Here is a 19,745-nt window from a genome sequence, read left to right on the forward strand (position 1 = left end):
AAAAGAATAAGATAAGACAAAGATTACTGGTATGTAAAGAGGCATATAAACAGTCCGTTTTTTGTTCCATTAGTGCACGAAAAGAAATCGTTAATACTGTGCATGAAGACCTGCAGAGGATCGGCGATTGGTACAGAGAGGAGATACATGTTAATATCGCTGCTGCACATAAACCGGCGAAGAGATCCAGCACTGTATGATTATGTTATTGGTGGAAACAGTGACTATCTTGAGATACTTTGGAGTATGTACGAGGAGCGACATAAAGTCGAATGACAAATAAGGATATGTAACTCATCTACGAAAGAAGGGGTTCACAATACACTTAATTGACTGATTTTTTGCGATTATTTCTCTTCAGGTTGCTGTATAGTGTTGTAATATGCACATTTGTTTGGTTTCTAGTTACGGCAAATTAAATGTTATAGGGTTTCTGACGTGGCGGTGCGTATTAGTTACACCTAAGTTGTGTATGTAATCCTTTTGTTGCACTTGTTTTTGACATGTAGCAATTATACAATGAATATGTATTATAATTAGATCTACCGCCATGTGCATGTGCACTGGCCATGTAGGACGTACAGGAGTGACAGCAGTGATAGCAGGCTACTCTCCGTATCGTGGCAGTGTTTAGAGGACTTTGGTTAATCGACAGACTGGTACTATTACTTCACGATCTGAGTCACCGAGAATATTACGAAACCCATATACACTCCTGGAAATTGAAATAAGAACACCGTGAATTCATTGTCCCAGGAAGGGGAAACTTTATTGACACATTCCTGGGGTCAGATACATCACATGATCACACTGACAGAACCACAGGTACACAGACACAGGCAACAGAGCATGCACAATGTCGGCACTAGTACAGTGTATATCCACCTTTCGCAGCAATGCAGGCTGCTATTCTCCCATGGAGACGATCGTAGAGATGCTGGATGTAGTCCTGTGGAACGGCTTGCCATGCCATTTCCACCTGGCGCCTCAGTTGGACCAGCGTTCGTGCTGGACGTGCAGACCGCGTGAGACGACGCTTCATCCAGTCCCAAACATGCTCAATGGGGGACAGATCCGGAGATCTTGCTGGCCATGGTGGTTGACTTATACCTTCTAGAGCACGTTGGGTGGCATGGCATACATGCGGACGTGCATTGTCCTGTTGGAACAGCAAGTTCCCTTGCCGGTCTAGGAATGGTAGAACGATGGGTTCGATGACGGTTTGGATGTACCGTGCACTATTCAGTGTCCCCTCGACGATCACCAGTGGTGTACGGCCAGTGTAGGAGATCGCTCCCCACACCATGATGCCGGGTGTTGGCCCTGTGTGCCTCGGTCGTATGCAGTCCTGATTGTGGCGCTCACCTGCACGGCGCCAAACACGCATACGACCATCATTGGCACCAAGGCAGAAGCGACTCTCATCGCTGAAGACGACACGTCTCCATTCGTCCCTCCATTCACGCCTGTCGCGACACCACTGGAGGCGGGCTGCACGATGTTGGGGCGTGAGCGGAAGACGGCCTAACGGTGTGCGGGACCGTAGCCCAGCTTCATGGAGACGGTTGCGAATGGTCCTCGCCGATACCCCAGGAGCAACAGTGTCTCTAATTTGCTGGGAAGTGGCGGTGCGGTCCCCTACGGCACTGCGTAGGATCCTACTCCCAGGTCGACGGGCACGTGCACCTTCCGCCGACCACTGGCGACAACATCGATGTACTGTGGAGACCTCACGCCCCACGTGTTGAGCAATTCGGCGGTACGTCCACCCGGCCTCCCGCATGCCTACTATACGCCCTCGCTCAAAGTCCGTCAACTGCACATACGGTTCACGTCCACGCTGTCGCGGCATGCTACCAGTGTTAAAGACTGCGATGGAGCTCCGTATGCCACGGCAAACTGGCTGACACTGACGGCAGCGGTGCACAAATGCTGCGCAGCTAGCGCCATTCGACGGCCAACACCGCGGTTCCTGGTGTGTCCGCTGTGCCGTGCGTGTGATCATTGCTTGTACAGCCCTCTCGCAGTGTCCGGAGCAAGTATGGTGGGTCTGACACACCGGTGTCAATGCGTTCTTTTTTCCATTTTTAGGAGTGTATTAGCACTTGAATATAACAGAGAGATGAAAAACCAGCCCCAGGAATTACATAGGTCCATGCCAAAACGTCGGAGGGCTGCAAAAAACTGTAGAGGATGAGTAACTGTTATATGGACGTGGACGCACGTAAATGAAACTTATTGCATATGGGTGGGCACACATGTTGCCGAAGTTGTTGTGATTATGCTGCTGACCTTCCGCTGGGAAGCCCTGACACATCCTCCATACAGTCCCCATCTCTGGCCGTATTTTTGGAGCTCTGAAGAAAGACATTCGCGGCCGTTGATTTATTTTGGACGATGAGGTGCACGCCTGTGTACAGGCCTTGTTCCGCAGGCAGCCGCAAACATTTTTCCACGAATGCACTGACCGCCTTGTCTCACAGTGGGGTAAACGTGTCAATAATTATGGGGTTACTTCTGAAATAATAAACAGTTTACTTTGAAACGGTACAGTAGTTCCCGCTGCATAAGCAGCAGGTTTCGCTGCTCGCTCGCACCGGAAAATACAAACACAGACGGCTCCGCCGCCAATTTTATTACACGACGCGGCCGGCCGCGGGTGCAACAGAACCCATCTGGACGGGTGGCAAGAAATGTGTCAGCATTCATAATACGTATTTATATGTGTCGTGTATTATGCATTTCTTGAACGTAAATGTGAATCTGCACATGAACTTTCCTTATCCTCTTCACATATTTCCGTAAAGCATGGCCAAATCTTAGTTGGGAAGTAGTTCTGTAGTATAGTAATGCCAACCTTACTCCAGGGTAGGGGATCAGAGAGACAGCACAAGCAGGTCAAAGTCAAAGACGTTCCAGTGTCACAAGATCTGGGGTGGAGAGGTTGGTTCGACCACCCCCTCCACCGGGGCCCAGGAAGACCTCCGGGTGCCCGGCATATTCTGGGAGTGTTACAGAAGACGTGTAAGTGAGCAGACGTTCCCTCAGTGCGTCTATCTTAATGTTCAAGCATGGAAGAGAGGTATTTGAATATTTGTACTAATTATTTTATATCCAGCTTTGGATTGTGTAAGGAAATGAATGTTCTCGTTTAATTTCGGAAATTTGCCCCCTGTGTTAATGTATCTGGTCCCCAGTTTGCCCGTTATCCTCCTCACATTGTTGAAATGAAATGTCGTGTGGCTAGGGCCTCCCGTCGGGTAGACCGTTCGCCTGGTGCAAGTCTTTCGAGTTGACGCCACTTCGGCGACCTGCGCGTCGACTCACGTAGTTGATGTCCCATGTAAAATTTTGGGAGACTTTGGTGGTATACATCTGGCCAACGCAATTCCGTCTTGCCCGTAGAAATGTACGTGCAGATTAGTAAATAATATACCCGAGCTATAAGCTGTAAAACTGAAATATGTGTAAACTGGAACAATTGCTGCAATCGCTATAAAGTCGAGAGATAATGTTTAAAATAAATAGGTAATCAATTGTCATCAATCTTTAACATACCTTAAAAATCACAAAGAAGTCAAGTTAAAGGAAATCATTTAAAATAAAAGATATAGAGTGCAGGGACCCACACATCAGCGTGTGAGCCCTCCAGTCCCTTGCCTAGTATCATACAGAAAGGGCACGCTCTCTAGATAGCGCTCTCAAGCTCCCCTCCCCAGTTATCCGTTGCGCAATTTTCATTCAGGATTTGACGAAATCAACTTACATCTGGCGTCCCTAGGCAAGGAGGTTAGACGGTAATCTTTCAACTTATCTCTTACATCTATAGTTGAAATGGGGGACAGTGGGAGGTCAGCTGGTATAAATTCATATAAAAAATGAAGAAAATCCTCCAGCTGTATTTAAGGTGTCGATTTTACTTTGGCAACTAGTTTAAACGTTGTAACAACGTCATCTTCAGGTCCACACACTTGTTGACGACAACTGCGAGCGGCAGATACTAGAAGTCAGTGGTAAGATACGGACGTGCTCCGTGTGGAGGGTGGTTAGTAACTAGTACTAGTTACGGAGCACGTCCGTATCTTACCACTGACTTCTAGTATCTGCCGCTCGGAGCTGTCGTCAACAAGTGTGTGGACCTGAAGATGACGTTGTTACAACGTTCAAACTAGTTGCCAAAATAAAATCGACACCTTAAATACAGCTGGAGGAATTTCTTCATTTTTAATATAAGTTTACTTACTGTTTTGCCCTCTATAGAGTTTTCATTTGACTGCCTCTTATACATCTACAGCATCAGCTAAAAACTTCATGGGGAGTACTTCAGTTGTATGGAGAACATAACCCCAGTTTAAGATTGAAATTTAGCTTATCATTAACGGCTTTCATGATTTTGGCAATAAGTAAATCATTTGTGAACAAAAAAAACCAAACAAACAAACACCGACCGAACAGACCGTGAAGGCCCAATGGTACCGACTCGTCCGCCGTGTCATCCTCAGCTCTTAGGCATCATCTGATGCGGATGCGGAGGGGAATGTGGTCAGCACACCGCTCTCCCGACCGTTGTCAATTTTTGTGACCGGAGCCGCTACTTCTCAGCCAACTAGTTCCTCAAGTGACCTCATACGGGCTGAGTGCATCCCATCTGCCAACAACACTGGGCAACCCGAGCGGTGACCCATCCAAGTGCTAGCCAAGCCCGACAGCGTTTATCTTCGGTGGTCTGACGAGAAGTGGTGTTACCATTGCTGAACAAGGTAGAGGAAATTGTGATCAGAAACAAGAACCAGGCATCATTCAACTGGAAAGATCGTCCGTCGTGGAACATCCCGACGCTCTTTTTCACAGCAGTACGACGGACCAAATCAAATTGTTGTCTTATTACAAGACTTGCCGCCACGTAACATGATATAGGTCTAATTACAAACACTGTAGCTTCAATTTCCGAAGGAACTAAATACAGACGAGATTTTGTGTTACTGAGCTTTCACTTATCAACAGTACCAAGTTGTGGTCACTGTTCACTGCTGCTGATTAAGTTTCGATCGAAAAGAACATCGTGCTTTCAGTCTCTATGCATAAGAGGCAACGTCCTGACTGACTGACTGACTCATCATCGCCCAGCCCAAATATCTAAGGATAGGAGCTCGAAATTTCTAGAATCTGTGGATCTTATACAGCAGGCTTCATTTAAAAAGTAACTGGCTGAAATTCCACACCTAAGGGGGTGAAATAAGGGATGAAAGGCTTTTTTAAAGTATGTCGCTATTAAAGGAACTTCGAAGAAAACTGATATTTGGCTTCTCAGAGAGAAAATAAAAAATAATTGTTTCAGCATTTTTGGAAATTCAACCACTAAGGGGGCAAAAAAATGGGCGAAAGTTTTTTTGAAAATAAATAATTACTAAATAAGAACTGCTAAAAGATTTTTAAGCCTACATCTATGACAACTGGTATTTGAGTTTTTGGTTAGAAACAAAAAAATACGTGTTTCAGTGTATCTGGGAATTCAGTCCCGAAGAGAGTGCAATAGGGAATGAAAATTTTTCAAGAAATCATTTTGTTACGTTAAAAAAAAGTTACGGCTAAATTTAAGAAAGCTGATATTTGACTTCTCGGTTAGATGTAAAGAAATATTTGTTAGGGAATCAAAGTTGCAATGGAAGTATCTCCAGAAGGACTCAAAAGGCATGGTTAACAAAAACTTTCGACTCCACCTGCCAAAATACCCTTTTGGTCAGAAGTAGATTCGGAGAAGACCATGGTCCAAATGGCTCTAAGCACTATGGGACTTAACATCTGAGGTCATCAGTCTCCTAGAACTTAGAACTACTTAAACCTAACTAACCTAAGGACATCACACACATCCATGCCCGAGGCAGGATTCGAACCTGCGACCGCAGCAGCAGCACGGTTCTGAACTGAAGCGCCTAGAACCGCTCGGCCACAGCGGCCGGCGAAGAAGACCGTGGTTATATGGTCTTAATTAGTGCGAAAAGCTTAGAAAGGTGTTGGAATTTGTGAACATAAAAATTCGATTAAATAAAATCAAAAACTCGTCGCAGGCTATAACAGTCTACGCGAGCGAAGGAGCGGACGCTAAATTAGTCATATATTAGTTACGTACATTTCCTGTACGTCTGACATAAACAATATGGATGTTCCAGCCAGGGACGCCCGTAGCCACTGTTCATCTCAGGGTCGCCACTTTGCCGTCCGACAGATCGACCCCAGTTGCCTTCCAAGAGCTGTTGGCTCCAACAGACGTCGTCGGACAGTAAGTAACTCTTTTTTATGTTCAGCTGTCAGTTAATACATTTCACGATCACACAGCCAGTGAAGCTCTCGGAAGCCGATCGGCCCTAACGACGAACAACGCTAAATAACTTCTCATTTTTTATTCCACAGCTCTTACGATTTATGCCTGTAATTAAGATATTACTGTGATGTTGTAAGAGAGAGAGAGAGATGAAAGAAATGTGCAAACTGCCGATTGCATTTTCATTGACGTCCTAAGTTTTCGGAAACTTCCTTTGTTTTAAATTTCGTATCCTTAAATCAGTTTTCATACGGATTTCATTCAATGTTGCGCAAGAACAACAATTATAAAACTATTTCTACTTTATGATTTATTGCCAAATGTAGCAGAATTATGTACCACTGAAGTATTCTTATAAAGAGCTACTATTTTCGAATCGATGATCACTCCTTTTGAAAGTAAAAATGCAGTCTTAATAGCCTTATTTCAACGGTCAAGGTCACAGGAAGATTTTGGCCACTGTTATTTGGCCATTGTAAGTAATCGTCTATGTTAAGGTAGCATATTTGTTCAACGTAGCTACGTATTTTATTTTATTTAACTGAAAACCAAGGAAATAATTTACAACGATGATAAATGACATCAACTGAATCATTATCCACAAAGGAGCATAAAACTTTTATTTTGGCTGGAAATCAGAAACGTGTCTGTCAATCAAAACAGAAATGTTCACTTTGCAGAGCATTACAATATTCTGTACAGTTCTGATCACAGTAAGCTTAGATGTGCTCTGGTCACATCAGAATAAGAATTACGGTGGTAAGATAGAGTTCAATGGTTCTGCTCTGGAGCACACAGTTCACTTCATGTACTCATTCACTTACAAACATCCCTCAATTGTGGACAGCTGTCACGAATGCGACATTTTCGACTCCAAAAAGTCAATGAAGGACGAGCTGCGCCATCATCAGAGTGGAATGGGATACAGCTCACTCTAAGTGAGGTGGTTATACCAAATGAAATAGTCGGGCCATGTTTGTATGCTATAATAAGACAGGACTCAACTTCTATTCAGAAATATTGAGTAAACATTATCGCCTTCAGTAAAATAATTTTCTTTATTCTATTAGTCTGTTAACATTAGCGCCAGGATGACGAGGCATTCTTCTTCACAGTTTAACGATACTCTGAATGGGACTCCAGCAATAAAGTTCCTTTTTTTCAGACAAAATGTTGATGTAATGTGTAGCAAGAAAGTAGTTCATGGAAACCTTTATCCTGGTTATCCAAATTATTTCTGGCACTTTTATTGTAATCATCTTCTGCACACAGTTTGGACAAAGCTGTAGTTAGATGAAGAGGCTCTTGTGTTAGCAAAGGTGGCACAATCGGACTGTCTTTCCAATGACTGCACTAATTACACAATATGTATTCATGGTGTATCTCTTGGAAAATGAGCTGTCAGTTGTTTGTAATTCATCAGCGATCTCAACGAAGATATTTTGTAGGTCTTAAAATTTTAACACCACGAAGACGACATGCAACATATGTGAATTTTGCATTTAGTGTAGTATGTGGTTGGAAAAGCAAATGTTGAGCATTTCAGTGCAACTATGAAAAGTCGGTAAGAGCGACGCCATCTACATACTGTACGCGGGGGTCTCTCCTAAGAGTCGTCAGGTAAATTTTTTCTGGCGTTTCAGCAGATATTTTCAATTTAATTTGTACACTGTGAAGCTGGAGTCAGGTCAAACAAATCCCTTTCATCACGTCTTTCATAGGACGCTCAGTGTTGAGGAAAGCGTCGGTTCATTGCTCGTTACCAGCAAAATGATTTTTTTTTTTTGGCTCTGAGAACTATGGGACTTAACTGCTGAGGTCATCAGTCCCCTAGAACTTAGAACTACTTAAAGCTAACTAACCTAAGGAAATCACACACATCCATGCCCGAGGCAGGATTCGAACCTGCACCGTAGCGCTCACACGGTTCCAGACTGTAGCGCCTAGAACCGCTCGGTCACCTGGCCGGCAAAATGATTTTCAAACCGAAATCTTACATGCTCAGTCGATAGAGAGATCCCAGATTAATATATTGCGATAATTACACTCCTGGAAATTGAAATAAGAACACCGTGAATTCATTGTCCTAGGAAGGGGAAACTTTATTGACACATTCCTGGGGTCAGATACATCACATGATCACACTGACAGAACCACAGGCACATAGACACAGGCAACAGAGCATGCACAATGTCGGCACTAGTACAGTGTATATCCACCTTTCGCAGCAATGCAGGCTGCTGTTCTCCCATGGAGACGATCGTAGAGATGCTGAATGTAGTCCTGTGGAACGGCTTGCCATGCTATTTCCACCTGGCGCCTCAGTTAGACCAGCGTTCGTGCTGGACGTGCAGACCGCGTGAGACGACGCTTCATCCAGTCCCAAACATGCTCAATGGGGGACAGATCCGGAGATCTTGCTGGCCAGGGTAGTTGACTTACACCTTCTAGAGCACGTTGGGTGGCACGGGATACATGCGGACGTGCATTGTCCTGTTGGAACAGCAAGTTCCCTTGCCGGTCTAGGAATGGTAGAACGATGGGTTCGATGACGGTTTGGATGTACCGTGCACTATTCAGTGTCCCCTCGACGATCACCAGTGGTGTACGGCCAGTGTAGGAGATCGCTCCCCACACCATGATGCCGGGTATTGGCCCTGTGTGCCTCGGTCGTATGCAGTCCTGATTGTGGCGCTCACCTGCACGGCGCCAAACACGCATACGACCATCATTGGCACCAAGGCAGAAGCGACTCTCATCGCTGAAGACGACACGTCTCCATTCGTCCCTCCATTCACGCCTGCCGCGACACCATTGGAGGCGGGCTGCACGATGTTGGGGGGTGAGCGGAAGACGGCCTAACGGTGTGCGGGACCGTAGCCCAGCTTCATGGAGACGGTTGCGAATGGTCCTCGCCGATACCCCAGGAGCAACAGTGTCTCTAATTTGCTGGGAAGTGGCGGTGCGGTCCCCTATGGCACTGCGTAGGATCCTACGGTCTTGGCGTGCATCCGTGCGTCGCTGCGGTCCGGTCCCAGGTCGCGGGCACGTGCACCTTCCGCCGACCACTGGCGACAACATCGATGTACTGTGGAGACCTCACGCCCCACGTGTTGAGCAATTCGGCGGTACGTCCACCCGGCCTCCCGCATGCCCACTATACGCCCTCGCTCAAAGTCCGTCAACTGCACATACGGTTCACGTCCACGCTGTCGCGGCATGCTGCCAGTGTTGAAGTCTGCGATGGAGCTCCGTATGCCACGGCAAACTGGCTGACACTGACGGCGGCGGTGCACAAATGCTGCGCAGCTAGCGCCATTCGACGGCCAACACCACGGTTCCTGGTGTGTCCGCTGTGCCGTGCGTGTGATCATTGCTTGTACAGCCCTCTCGCAGTGTCCGGAGCAAGTATGGTGGGTCTGACACACCGGTGTCAATGTGTTCTTTTTTCCATTTCCAGGAGTGTATTTTATCGATATGTATTAACAGGGCACTTGTTGTTGTGGTCTTCAGTCCTGAGACTGGTTTGATGCAGCTCTCCATGCTACCCTATCCTGTGCAAGTTTCTTCATCTCCCAGTACCTACTGCAACCTACATCCTTCTGAATCTGCTTAGTGTATTCATCTCTTGGTCTGCCTCTACGATTTTTACCCTCCACGCTGCCCTCCAATGCTAAATTGGTGATCCTTTGATGCCTCAGAACATGTCCTACCAACCGGTCCCTTCTTCTCGTCAAGTTGTGCCACGAACTCCTCTTCTCCCCAATTCTATTCAATACCTCCTCATTAGATATGTGATCTACCCATCTAATCTGCAGCATTCTTCTATAGCACCACATTTCGAAAGCTTCTATTCTCTTCCTGTCCAAACTATTTATCGTCCATGTTTCACTTCCATACATGGCTACACTCCATACAAATACTTTCAGAAACGACTTCCTGACACTTAAATCTATACTCGATGTTAACAAATTTCTCTTCTTCAGAAACGCTTTCCTTGCGATTGCCAGTCTACATTTTATATCTTCTCTACTTCGGCCATCATCAGTTATTTTGCTCCCCAAATAGCAAAACTCCTTTACTACTTTAAGTGTCTCATTTGCTAATCTAATTCCCTCAGCGTCACCCGACTTAATTCGACTACATTCCATTATCCTCGTTTTGCTTTTGTTGATGATCATCTTATATCCTCCTTTCAAGACACTGTCCATTCCGTTCAACTGCTCTTCCAAGTCCATTGCTGTCTCTGACAGAATTACAATGTCATCGGCGAACCTCAAAGCTTTTATTTCTTCTCCATGGATTTTACTACCTACTCCGAATTTTTCTTTTGTTTCCTTCACTGCTTGCTCAATATATAGATTGAATAACATTGGGGAGAGGCTACAACCGTGTCTCACTCCCTTCCCAACCACTGCTTCCCTTTCATGGCCCTCGACTCTTATAACCGCCATCTGGTTTCTGTACAAATTGTAAATAGCCTTTCGCTCCCTATATTTTACCCCTGCCACCTTTAGAATTTGAAAGAGAGTATTCCAGTCAACATTGTCAAAAGCTTTCTCTAAGTCTACAAATGCTAGAAGCGTAGGTTTGCCTTTCCTTAATCTTTCTTCTAAGATAAGTCGTAAGGTCAGTATTGCCTCGCGTGTTCCAATATTTCTACGGAATCCAAAATGATCTTCCCCGAGGTCGGCTTCTACCAGTTTTTCCATTCGACTGTAAAGAATTCGCGTTAGTACTTTGCAGCTGTGACTTATTAAACTGATAGTTCGGTAATTTTCACATCTGTCAACACCTGCTTTCTTTGGGATTGGAATTATTATATTCTTCTTGAAGTCTGAGGGTACTTCGCCTGTCTCATACATCTTGCTCACCAGATGGTAGAGTTTTGTCAGGACTGGCTCTCCCAAGGCTGTCAGTAGTTCCAATGGAATGTTGTCTACTCCCGGGGTCTTGTTTCGACTCAGATGTTACAGTGCTCTGTCAAACTCTTCGCGCAGTATCGTGTCTCCCATTTCATCTTCATCTACATTCTCTTCCATTTCTATAATACTGTCCTCAAGTACATCGCCCTTGTATTGACCCTCTATATACTCCTTCCACCTTTCTGCTTTCCCTTCTTTGGTTAGGACTGGGTTTCCATCTGAGCTCATGATATTCGTACAAGTGGTTCTCTTTTCTCCAAAGGTCTCTATAATTTTCCTGTAGGCAGTATCCATCTTACCCCTAGTGAGGTAAGCCTCTACATCCTTACATTTGTCCTCTAGCCATCCCTGCTTAGCCATTTTGCACTTCCTGTCGATCTCATTTTTGAGATGTTTGTATTCCTTTTTGCCTGCTTCATTTACTGCATTTTTATGTTTCCTCCTTTCATCAATTAAATTCAATATTTCTTCTGTTACCCAAGGATTTCTACTAGCCCTCGTCTTTTTACCTACTTGATACTCTGCTGCCTTCACTACTTCATCCCTCAGAGCTACCCATTCTTCTTCTACTGCACTTCTTTCCCGCACTGCTGTCAATTGTTCCCCTAAGCTCTCCCTGAAACTCTGCAAAACCTCTGTTTTAGTCAGTTTATCCAGGTCCCATCTCCTTAAATTGCTGCCTTTTTGCAGTTTCTTAAATTTTAATCTGCAGTTCATAACCAATAGATTGTGGTCAGAATCCACATCTGCCCCTGGAAATGTCTTACAATTTAAAACCTGGTTCCTAAATCTCTGTCTTACCATTATACAATCTATTTGATACCTTTTAGTATCTCCGGGATTCTTCCATGTATACAACCTTCTTTTATGATTCTTGAACCAAGTGTTAGCTATGATTAAGTTATGCTCGGTGCAAAATTCTAACAGACGGCTTCCTCTTTCATTTCTTACCCCCAATCCTTATTCACCTACTATGTTTCTTCTCTCCCTTTTCCTACAATCGAATTTCAGTCACCCATGACTATTAAAGTTTCGTCTCCCTTCACTATCTTAATAATTTTTTTTATCTCGTCATACATTTCATCAATTTCTTTATCATCTGCAGAGCTAGTTGGCATATAAACTTGTACTACTGTAGTAGGCATGGGCTTCGTGTCTATTTTGGCCACAATAATGCGTTCACTATGCTGTTTGTAGTACCTTACCCGCACTACTACTTTTTTATTCGTTATTAAGCCTACTCCTCCATTACCCCTATTTGATTTTGTATTTATAACCCTGTATTCACCTGACCAAAAGTCGTGTTCCTCCTGCCACTGAACTTCACTAATTCCCACTATATCTAACTTCAGTCTATCCATTTCCCTTTTTAAATTTTCTAACCTACCTGCCCGATTAATGGATCTGACATTCCACGCTCCGATCCGTAGAATGCCAGTTTTCTTTCTCCTGATAACAACGTCTTCTTGAGTAGTCCCCGCCCGGAGATCCGAATGGGGGACTATTTCACCTCCGGAATATTTTACCCAAGAGGACGCCATCATCATTTAACCATACAGTAAAGCTGCATGCCCTCGGGAAAAATTACGGCTTTAGTTTCCCCTTGCTTTCAGCCGTTCGCAGTACCAGCACAGCAAGTTCGATTTGGTTATTGTTACAAGGCCAGATCAGTCAATCATCCAGACCGTTGCCCCTGCAACTACTGAAAAGGCTGCTGCCCCTTTTCAGGAACCACACGTTTGTCTGGCCTCTCAACAGATACCCCTCCGTTGTGAAAGAGGTGCCGAGGGGTATTTGTTTTTGCTGTATATAGGTACACAACGCAAAAACGAAAATGCAAATGTTTGCCGAAACACCAAACAAAATACGCCTGACGACTCTTGGGAGAGACACTGGGTATAGTAAAAGATGAAGCAGTGAGTTTGCAGAAACATTATAGCTCCTGTAACAAAAGTAATATACACTGAAGAGCCAAAGAAACCGGTACATCTGCCTAATATCGTGCAGGGCCCCCGCAAGCACGCGGATGTACCGCAACACGACGTGGCATGGACTGAACTAATGTCTGAAGTAATGCTGGATGCAATTGACACCATGAATCCTGCAGGGCTGTCCATAAATCCGTAAGAGTACGAGTGGGTAGAGAGCTCTCCTGAACAGCATGTTGCAAGGCATCCTAAATTTGCTCATTAATGTTCATGTCTGGGGAATTTAGTGGACAGCGGAAGTGTTTAAACTCAGAAGAATGTTCCTGGAGCCCCTATGTAGCAATTTTGGACTTGTCGGGTGTCGCATTGGCCTGATGGAATTGCCCAAGTCCTTCGGAATGCACAACGGACATGAACGGGTGCAGGTGATCTGACAGGATGCTTACATGCGTGTTACCTGTCAGAGTCGTATCTAGACGTGTCAGGGGTCCCATAACACCCCAACTGCACACGTCCCACACCATTACAGAGCCCCCAACAGCTTGAACAGACCCTGCTGACATGCAGGGTCCAAGGATTCATGAGGTTGTCTTCGCACCGTTCACGTCCATCCGCCTCGATACAATTTGAAACAAGACTCGTCCGAGCAGACAACATGTTTCCAGTCATCAACAGTCCAGCGTCGGCGTTGACGGGCCCAGGCGAGGCATAAAGCTTGGTGTTGCGCAGTCATCACGGGTACTCGACTGGGCCTTTGGCTCCGAAAGCGCACATCGATAATGTTTCGTTGAATGGTTCGTACGCTGGCACTTGTTGACGGCCCAGCATTGAAATGTGCAGCAGTGAGCGGAGGGGTTGCACATCTGTCACGTTGATACGATTCTCTTCAGTTATAGTTGGTCCGTTCTTGCAGAATCTTTTTCCAGCTGCAGCGATGACGGAGATTTGTCATTTGACCGGGATCCTGATATTCACGGTACACTCGTGAAATGGTCATACGGGAGAATCCCCACTTCATCGCTACCTCGGAGATGCTGTGTTCCAACGCCCGTGCGCTGTCTATAGCACCACGTCCAAACTCACTTAAATCTCGATAATCTGTCATTATAGCAGCAGTAACCGATCTAACAACTGCGTCAGATACTTGTTGTCTTATATAGATGTTGCCCACCGCAGCGCCGTATTCGGCCTGCTTATGTATCTGTGTATTTGAACACGCATGTCTATGCCAGTTTCTTTGGCGCTTCAGTGTAGTACGTCTAAAAATTCGACAGTGGAAGGCTGTGACCTTCCGAGACTGTGGCTTTTCATTCCGTGATATTGTCGCTTACATTGATCGGGATCCCATGACTGCCGTGTGAATATGGAATTGATGGGTTCAGGAGGGCCATACTCAACGCTGTGCAGGACCTCGATGATTCCTGCCACTAGAGCCCGAGAGGACAGTCGTATTGTTCACTTGGCTGTTCTGTTTGTATACCCGTATCATCTACCTTGATTCAGAAAATAGCTGGACAAGTGTCCATAGAAACGATACGACATATGTAGCATCACGGACTTTCAGCATGGCGACTATTGTTGAAGATTCACTTGGCGTGGCAGCAGGGAGAGCTGCGCCGGCGATGTTGCGCCAAAGCACGACACTGGACACGCGAGCAGCACCACGTCGTCTTTTCAGAAGCGCTTCACTTCCGCTTACAACATCGTGGTAGACATATCCGCGTGTAGAAGTTTAGAGAGGAGCAAACGTTCTTAGACTGCATTCATCATTGCCATACGGACCCCTCATTTGGTGTGATGGTATGGGTTGCCATTTGGTACACAATCTCTGGTTCGTACAGCCGATAATCTGGACAGAAGCCGTTACGTTTATGATGTGTTTAGGACGGTGGGTGTGTCACGGCTTTGAAGCCTCCTTGATGTTTATCTTAGTCGTGCCACTACTCGCCGGCCACTACCACTCATGAAATTTGGCATAGAGTTGAAGCTACATGGAATGCCACGCTCGTTTCTGTATTGGCGGTCGATTTGACTTGATGCCCACCCGAGCTAGAGACTCTGCTGCTGCCAGAAATGGCATTCTGTACACAAGCAAATACACTGTCCTGTCACATTAATGATGGTGGCGAGTTCCTATGGGACTAAACTGCTGAGGTCATCAAAAATGGTTCAGATGGCTCCAAGCACTATGGGACTTAACATCTTAGGTCATCAGTCCCATAGACTTAGAACTACTTAAACCTAACTAACCTATCACACACATCCATGCCCGAGGCAGGATTCGAACCTACGACCGTAGCAGCCGCGTGGTTCCGGAATGCAGCGCCTAGAACCGCTCGGCGGCAACGGCCGGCCTGAGGTCATCGGTCTCTAGGCTTACACACTACTGAATCTAACTTAAACTGACTTACGCTAAGCACAACACACACACACACACACACACACACACACACACACACACACCCATGCCCGAGGGAGGACTCGAACCTCCGACGGGGCGAGCCGCGCGAACCGTGGCGAGACGCCTCATTGGAATATTACCCTTTGAAACGCGGGCCGTTGCAAGACGTGCTGAAAGAGAGTCAGTGACGTTCTTCAAGGTACCGAGAGGTTTGTGGAACCACGCCGATTCCAGTGCAATAGCCAGCCAGGTTTCTGGGTTGTGGATCCATGACTCCACCGCCCGATCGAGATGGTCCCACATATTCTCTATTGGATTTAAATCCGGTGACTTTGGCGGCCAGAAGAGTACGGTAGCAACACACGGCAAACACACACGTACACTGCGAGCGGTGTGACGCTTTGCATTCTCCTGCCGGTAGATGCCGTCTTTCTGAAGAAAAATAAACTGCCTGTAAAGGTGAAAAAGGACTCCAAGGATAGATGGACACTTGTGCTAATCTATTGTATCTTCCAGAATGATGAGGTCACCCCAAAAATACCACGAAAACATTCCCCAAACCATAAAGCTCCCGCCTCCGGGCTGGACCCTTCGAACGATTGTTGGAAGGTGTTTGCTTTCAGATGTTTCATGTCGTACACGCCAACGGCCATCTGTCCGATGGAGCAGAAAATGTGCTTCATCTCAAAAGGCTACCTGTCACCACTCAGTGGGCGTCTAGCTGCTATACTGGCGTCCAACTTTCAGCCTTCGTCGCCGACGAACAGCAGTCAGCATGCGTGCATGAACCAGGCAACTGCTGCAGAGGCGTGTACGCAGCAACTTTAGCGAAACGGTCGTTAAGGAGACACTGTTGGTACCCCTTGGCTTATCTGGGTGGTCCGTTGCTCAACAGCTGAATGCATATTCGCCCGTACACCTCTGCAGCCGTCGTTCACCCCTCATCTATGGCCCGTGGTGCACCACAATTACCACAGCCCTGTTTTGGATGCACTATTTTGCGATGCACAGTATACTTACACCACAGGTGCACACAAACTGTTTACAAACCTAGCCCTTTCGGAAATGCTTCCACTCCTGGCCCGACAGCCAATGATAACGCCCTTTTGGGCATCAGGAAAAACGTTCGGTTTCCGCACAGCATTATGACAACAATTGTACTGAATGAGATTTTCACTCTGCAGCGGAGTGTGCGCGATGTGAAACTTCCTGGCAGATTAAAACTGTGTGCCGGACCGAGACTCGAACTCGGGACCTTTGCCTTTCGCTAGAAAGTGCTCTACCATCTGAGCTACCCAAGCACGACTCACGCCCCCTCGTCACAGCTCAACTTCTGCCAGTATTGTTGTGTTGGCAGAAGAGCCAACACCGTGCTACTAGAGGAGGCCGAAATGCACGCGTTTTAGCTCACGCAGGCTGGCGTGAGGAGGGAAGAACTATACTGACGTTGTAAGGTGTCAGGCAAATCCAACACCTTCCATGAAAACCCTGACATGATAAACAAATCCAGTAGTATGTCACATAGCTCCGAATAAATCGTGACATTAAATTAACCAAAGTAATACGAGTAACGAGTGAGCAAATGGAATACCACAGACTAACACAAGAATGCCTAAATGCATGTCATACCTTCCCACCGTGAGACAGACGCAGTTCCGAGGGGAGAAACGAGAACAGAAGCCGAGAGCAGAACCGTGTTAAGCTAGAAGGCCCTACGATAAGGGACGGACACCCACGGGCCAGCTAACCGCTAGGACCACCCCCCCCCCCCCAGCCCATGTTAAAAGCTAGACCCCTCCAGAAGAACAGTATAGATCTTACGATAACACAAAAAGGGCTACACCAGCCGCAAGTTTTAGCGTGAGACTTTTTCGCGTCTTTGTTACGTTGCAAACGTTAAAAACATTGCCCCACCACGAAAAATAACCGACAGCCCCCCAGCCCACGTTAAAAGATAGAGCCCTCCAGAAGAACAGTATAGATCTTACGATAACACTAAAAGGGCCACACCAGCTGCAAGTTTTAGCGTGAGACTTTTTCGCGTCTCTGTTACATTGCAAACTTTAAAAACATTGCCCCACCACGAGAAGTATAACGTTTCGCATTGGATAGAGATAATTTTTGTAGGCGGAGCTTATGGTTAACATTGAGACCCTGATTGGTCAGATGAAAACACAGCCAGATAGTTTTTTTTAAACCAACTTCGTTAAATTGTAGTAAGGAGAAGTTAGGAGAGAGATGCTTCAGAGACGGCGAGCTGGATGGAGCTGCGCCGGCCGCCGCCCCCTGACAAACACCGACAAGGTAATGAACGCACCCGATGCCGCATTTTTGAGCGCATAAGGCTTCACTGAGAACTGCAGAAGTCTCATCTGTTACATGCCCTTTTTACGTAATACTAGTGTCGATCGTCAATTGAAGCTCATGGTATTCACATTTGCTACGTAATTTAAAATCTGAAACGCGATGATTTTTCTGTTACATAATTATTGAGAAGCCACATCAGCCACTGTAGTTTACGACAAGTTAGATAAGTAATTGAGGGTCACTGTAGACCATTTTGAGAGTTTTCTCTTTTGTGAAACTTAATTTAAACATAGATTATAGATGTGATATGGCATAGGTCATCCTTCGAACCATTGTAGAACTTGGAAACCCATTAAGGGAATATTCGTTCACATTTTTGTTGAACGCAGTTGGTTTTTATCATCCTGTATTAAAACATTCCCTCTTATCAATAGTGCAATTTATAAACAATGTTTTGTGAGTAGAATAAAATTTCCAATAGTAAACTTAACTGCTTTTTGACGTTATTTTACCAGCTAACTAAAAATAGGAAAGCCTTGAACCCCTTCCACTAAATTTAGTTAGTATTAAGATTCTTTTACAGGGAGTGCAGTGGAGCTGACGCTGAAATCATTAAGTATTTGGTTATATCATCGCTAGTCTCACTGAACTCTTCTGAACTCTACATGTCATGTGTGGTCTGGCGTCTCCTTACCAGCAACAGGTCCCAGGTTCAAACTAGTCAATTCCCTAAAAAACGCGCTCAGAGCGTCGTTGCGCGTAAGTGGTAGGGAGACACGATATAGAACAACAAACAGAAACCACGCAGAATGTTAAAACGTGGGGTCTCGAACATGACAAGGAATTAGAATTCAGAAAGCGGACGTAATTAGTTTGATACTTAACTTTAATCCATTAATGATGAACGTCTCTCTTGACGGTACATGATTCACAATATTATCTGTTCAGAAGACATAGTAACTGAATATGGCGCCTTGCTAGGTCGTAGCAAATGACGTAACTGAAGGCTATGCTAAACTGTCGTCTCTGCAAAAGAGAGCGTATGTAGACAGTGAACCATCGCTAGCAAAGTCGGCTGTTCAACTGGGGCGAGTGCTAGTGAGTCTCTCTAGACTAGACCTGCCGTGTGGTGGCGCTCGGTCTGCAATCACTGATAGTGGCGACACGCGGGTCCGACGTATACTAACGGACCGCGGCCTATTTAAAGGCTACCACCTAGCAAGTGTGGTGTCTGGCGGTGACACCACAAGTACCTCGTCTCCTAGGTAGGAGACGAGATAGGAGACGAGGTACTGGCAGAAGTTAAGCTGTGAGGAGGGGGCGTGAGTCGTGCTTCGGTAGCTCAGATGGTAGAGCACTTTCCAGCGAAAGGCAAAGGTCCCGAGTTCGAGTTTCGGTCCGGCACACAGTTTTAATCTGCCAGGAAGTTTCAACAATTGCACTATTTTCGCGTGCCCCAAACACGCTTTATACATCCCTCCACTGCTAGTGCTGCCAGCTGCGGACTGTGAGTGGCTATAGCACCTTGACGTCGAACACAGGGGTTGTTCACGTTAATGTGACTGGACCGTGTATAATCATCTATCTTTATTGCTGTGCTCTATACAGAAAATAAGTAAAATTCCGTTACTTGCTCTCTTAATGGTCAGCACTGTATAAAACCCCTTTACAACGAGTTCGCAGATTAAAACCTTCATGTTCTTTGGCATGAGAGTGCCAGCCGTTGGAAAGCCACTATAATATCTAATGGGAAGTGTTGCCTCGTTCTCCATACAGCCAGGACCTCCCGTCCTTCACGGCCAGTGTCGCTCGGAAGTTATACAGACACTACAGTCGGCTGCTGAGCATTAATGTATGTGACA

General features: G+C 45.8%; 1 protein-coding gene across 1 annotated transcript in view; it reads left to right on the top strand.

Moving 5' to 3' along the window:
- Positions 1-19,745, top strand: part of LOC126484517 (venom dipeptidyl peptidase 4-like) — a 314,011-nt gene that overhangs the window by 159,914 nt on the left and 134,352 nt on the right. The window contains exon 8 of the mRNA XM_050108064.1: positions 6,171-6,280. Coding sequence (XP_049964021.1) covers positions 6,171-6,280 — 110 coding nt within the window. The remainder of the gene's footprint in view (positions 1-6,170; positions 6,281-19,745) is intronic.

The sequence above is a fragment of the Schistocerca serialis genome, chromosome 6 (assembly GCF_023864345.2).
Source record: "Schistocerca serialis cubense isolate TAMUIC-IGC-003099 chromosome 6, iqSchSeri2.2, whole genome shotgun sequence".
NCBI lineage: Eukaryota > Metazoa > Arthropoda > Insecta > Orthoptera > Acrididae > Schistocerca > Schistocerca serialis.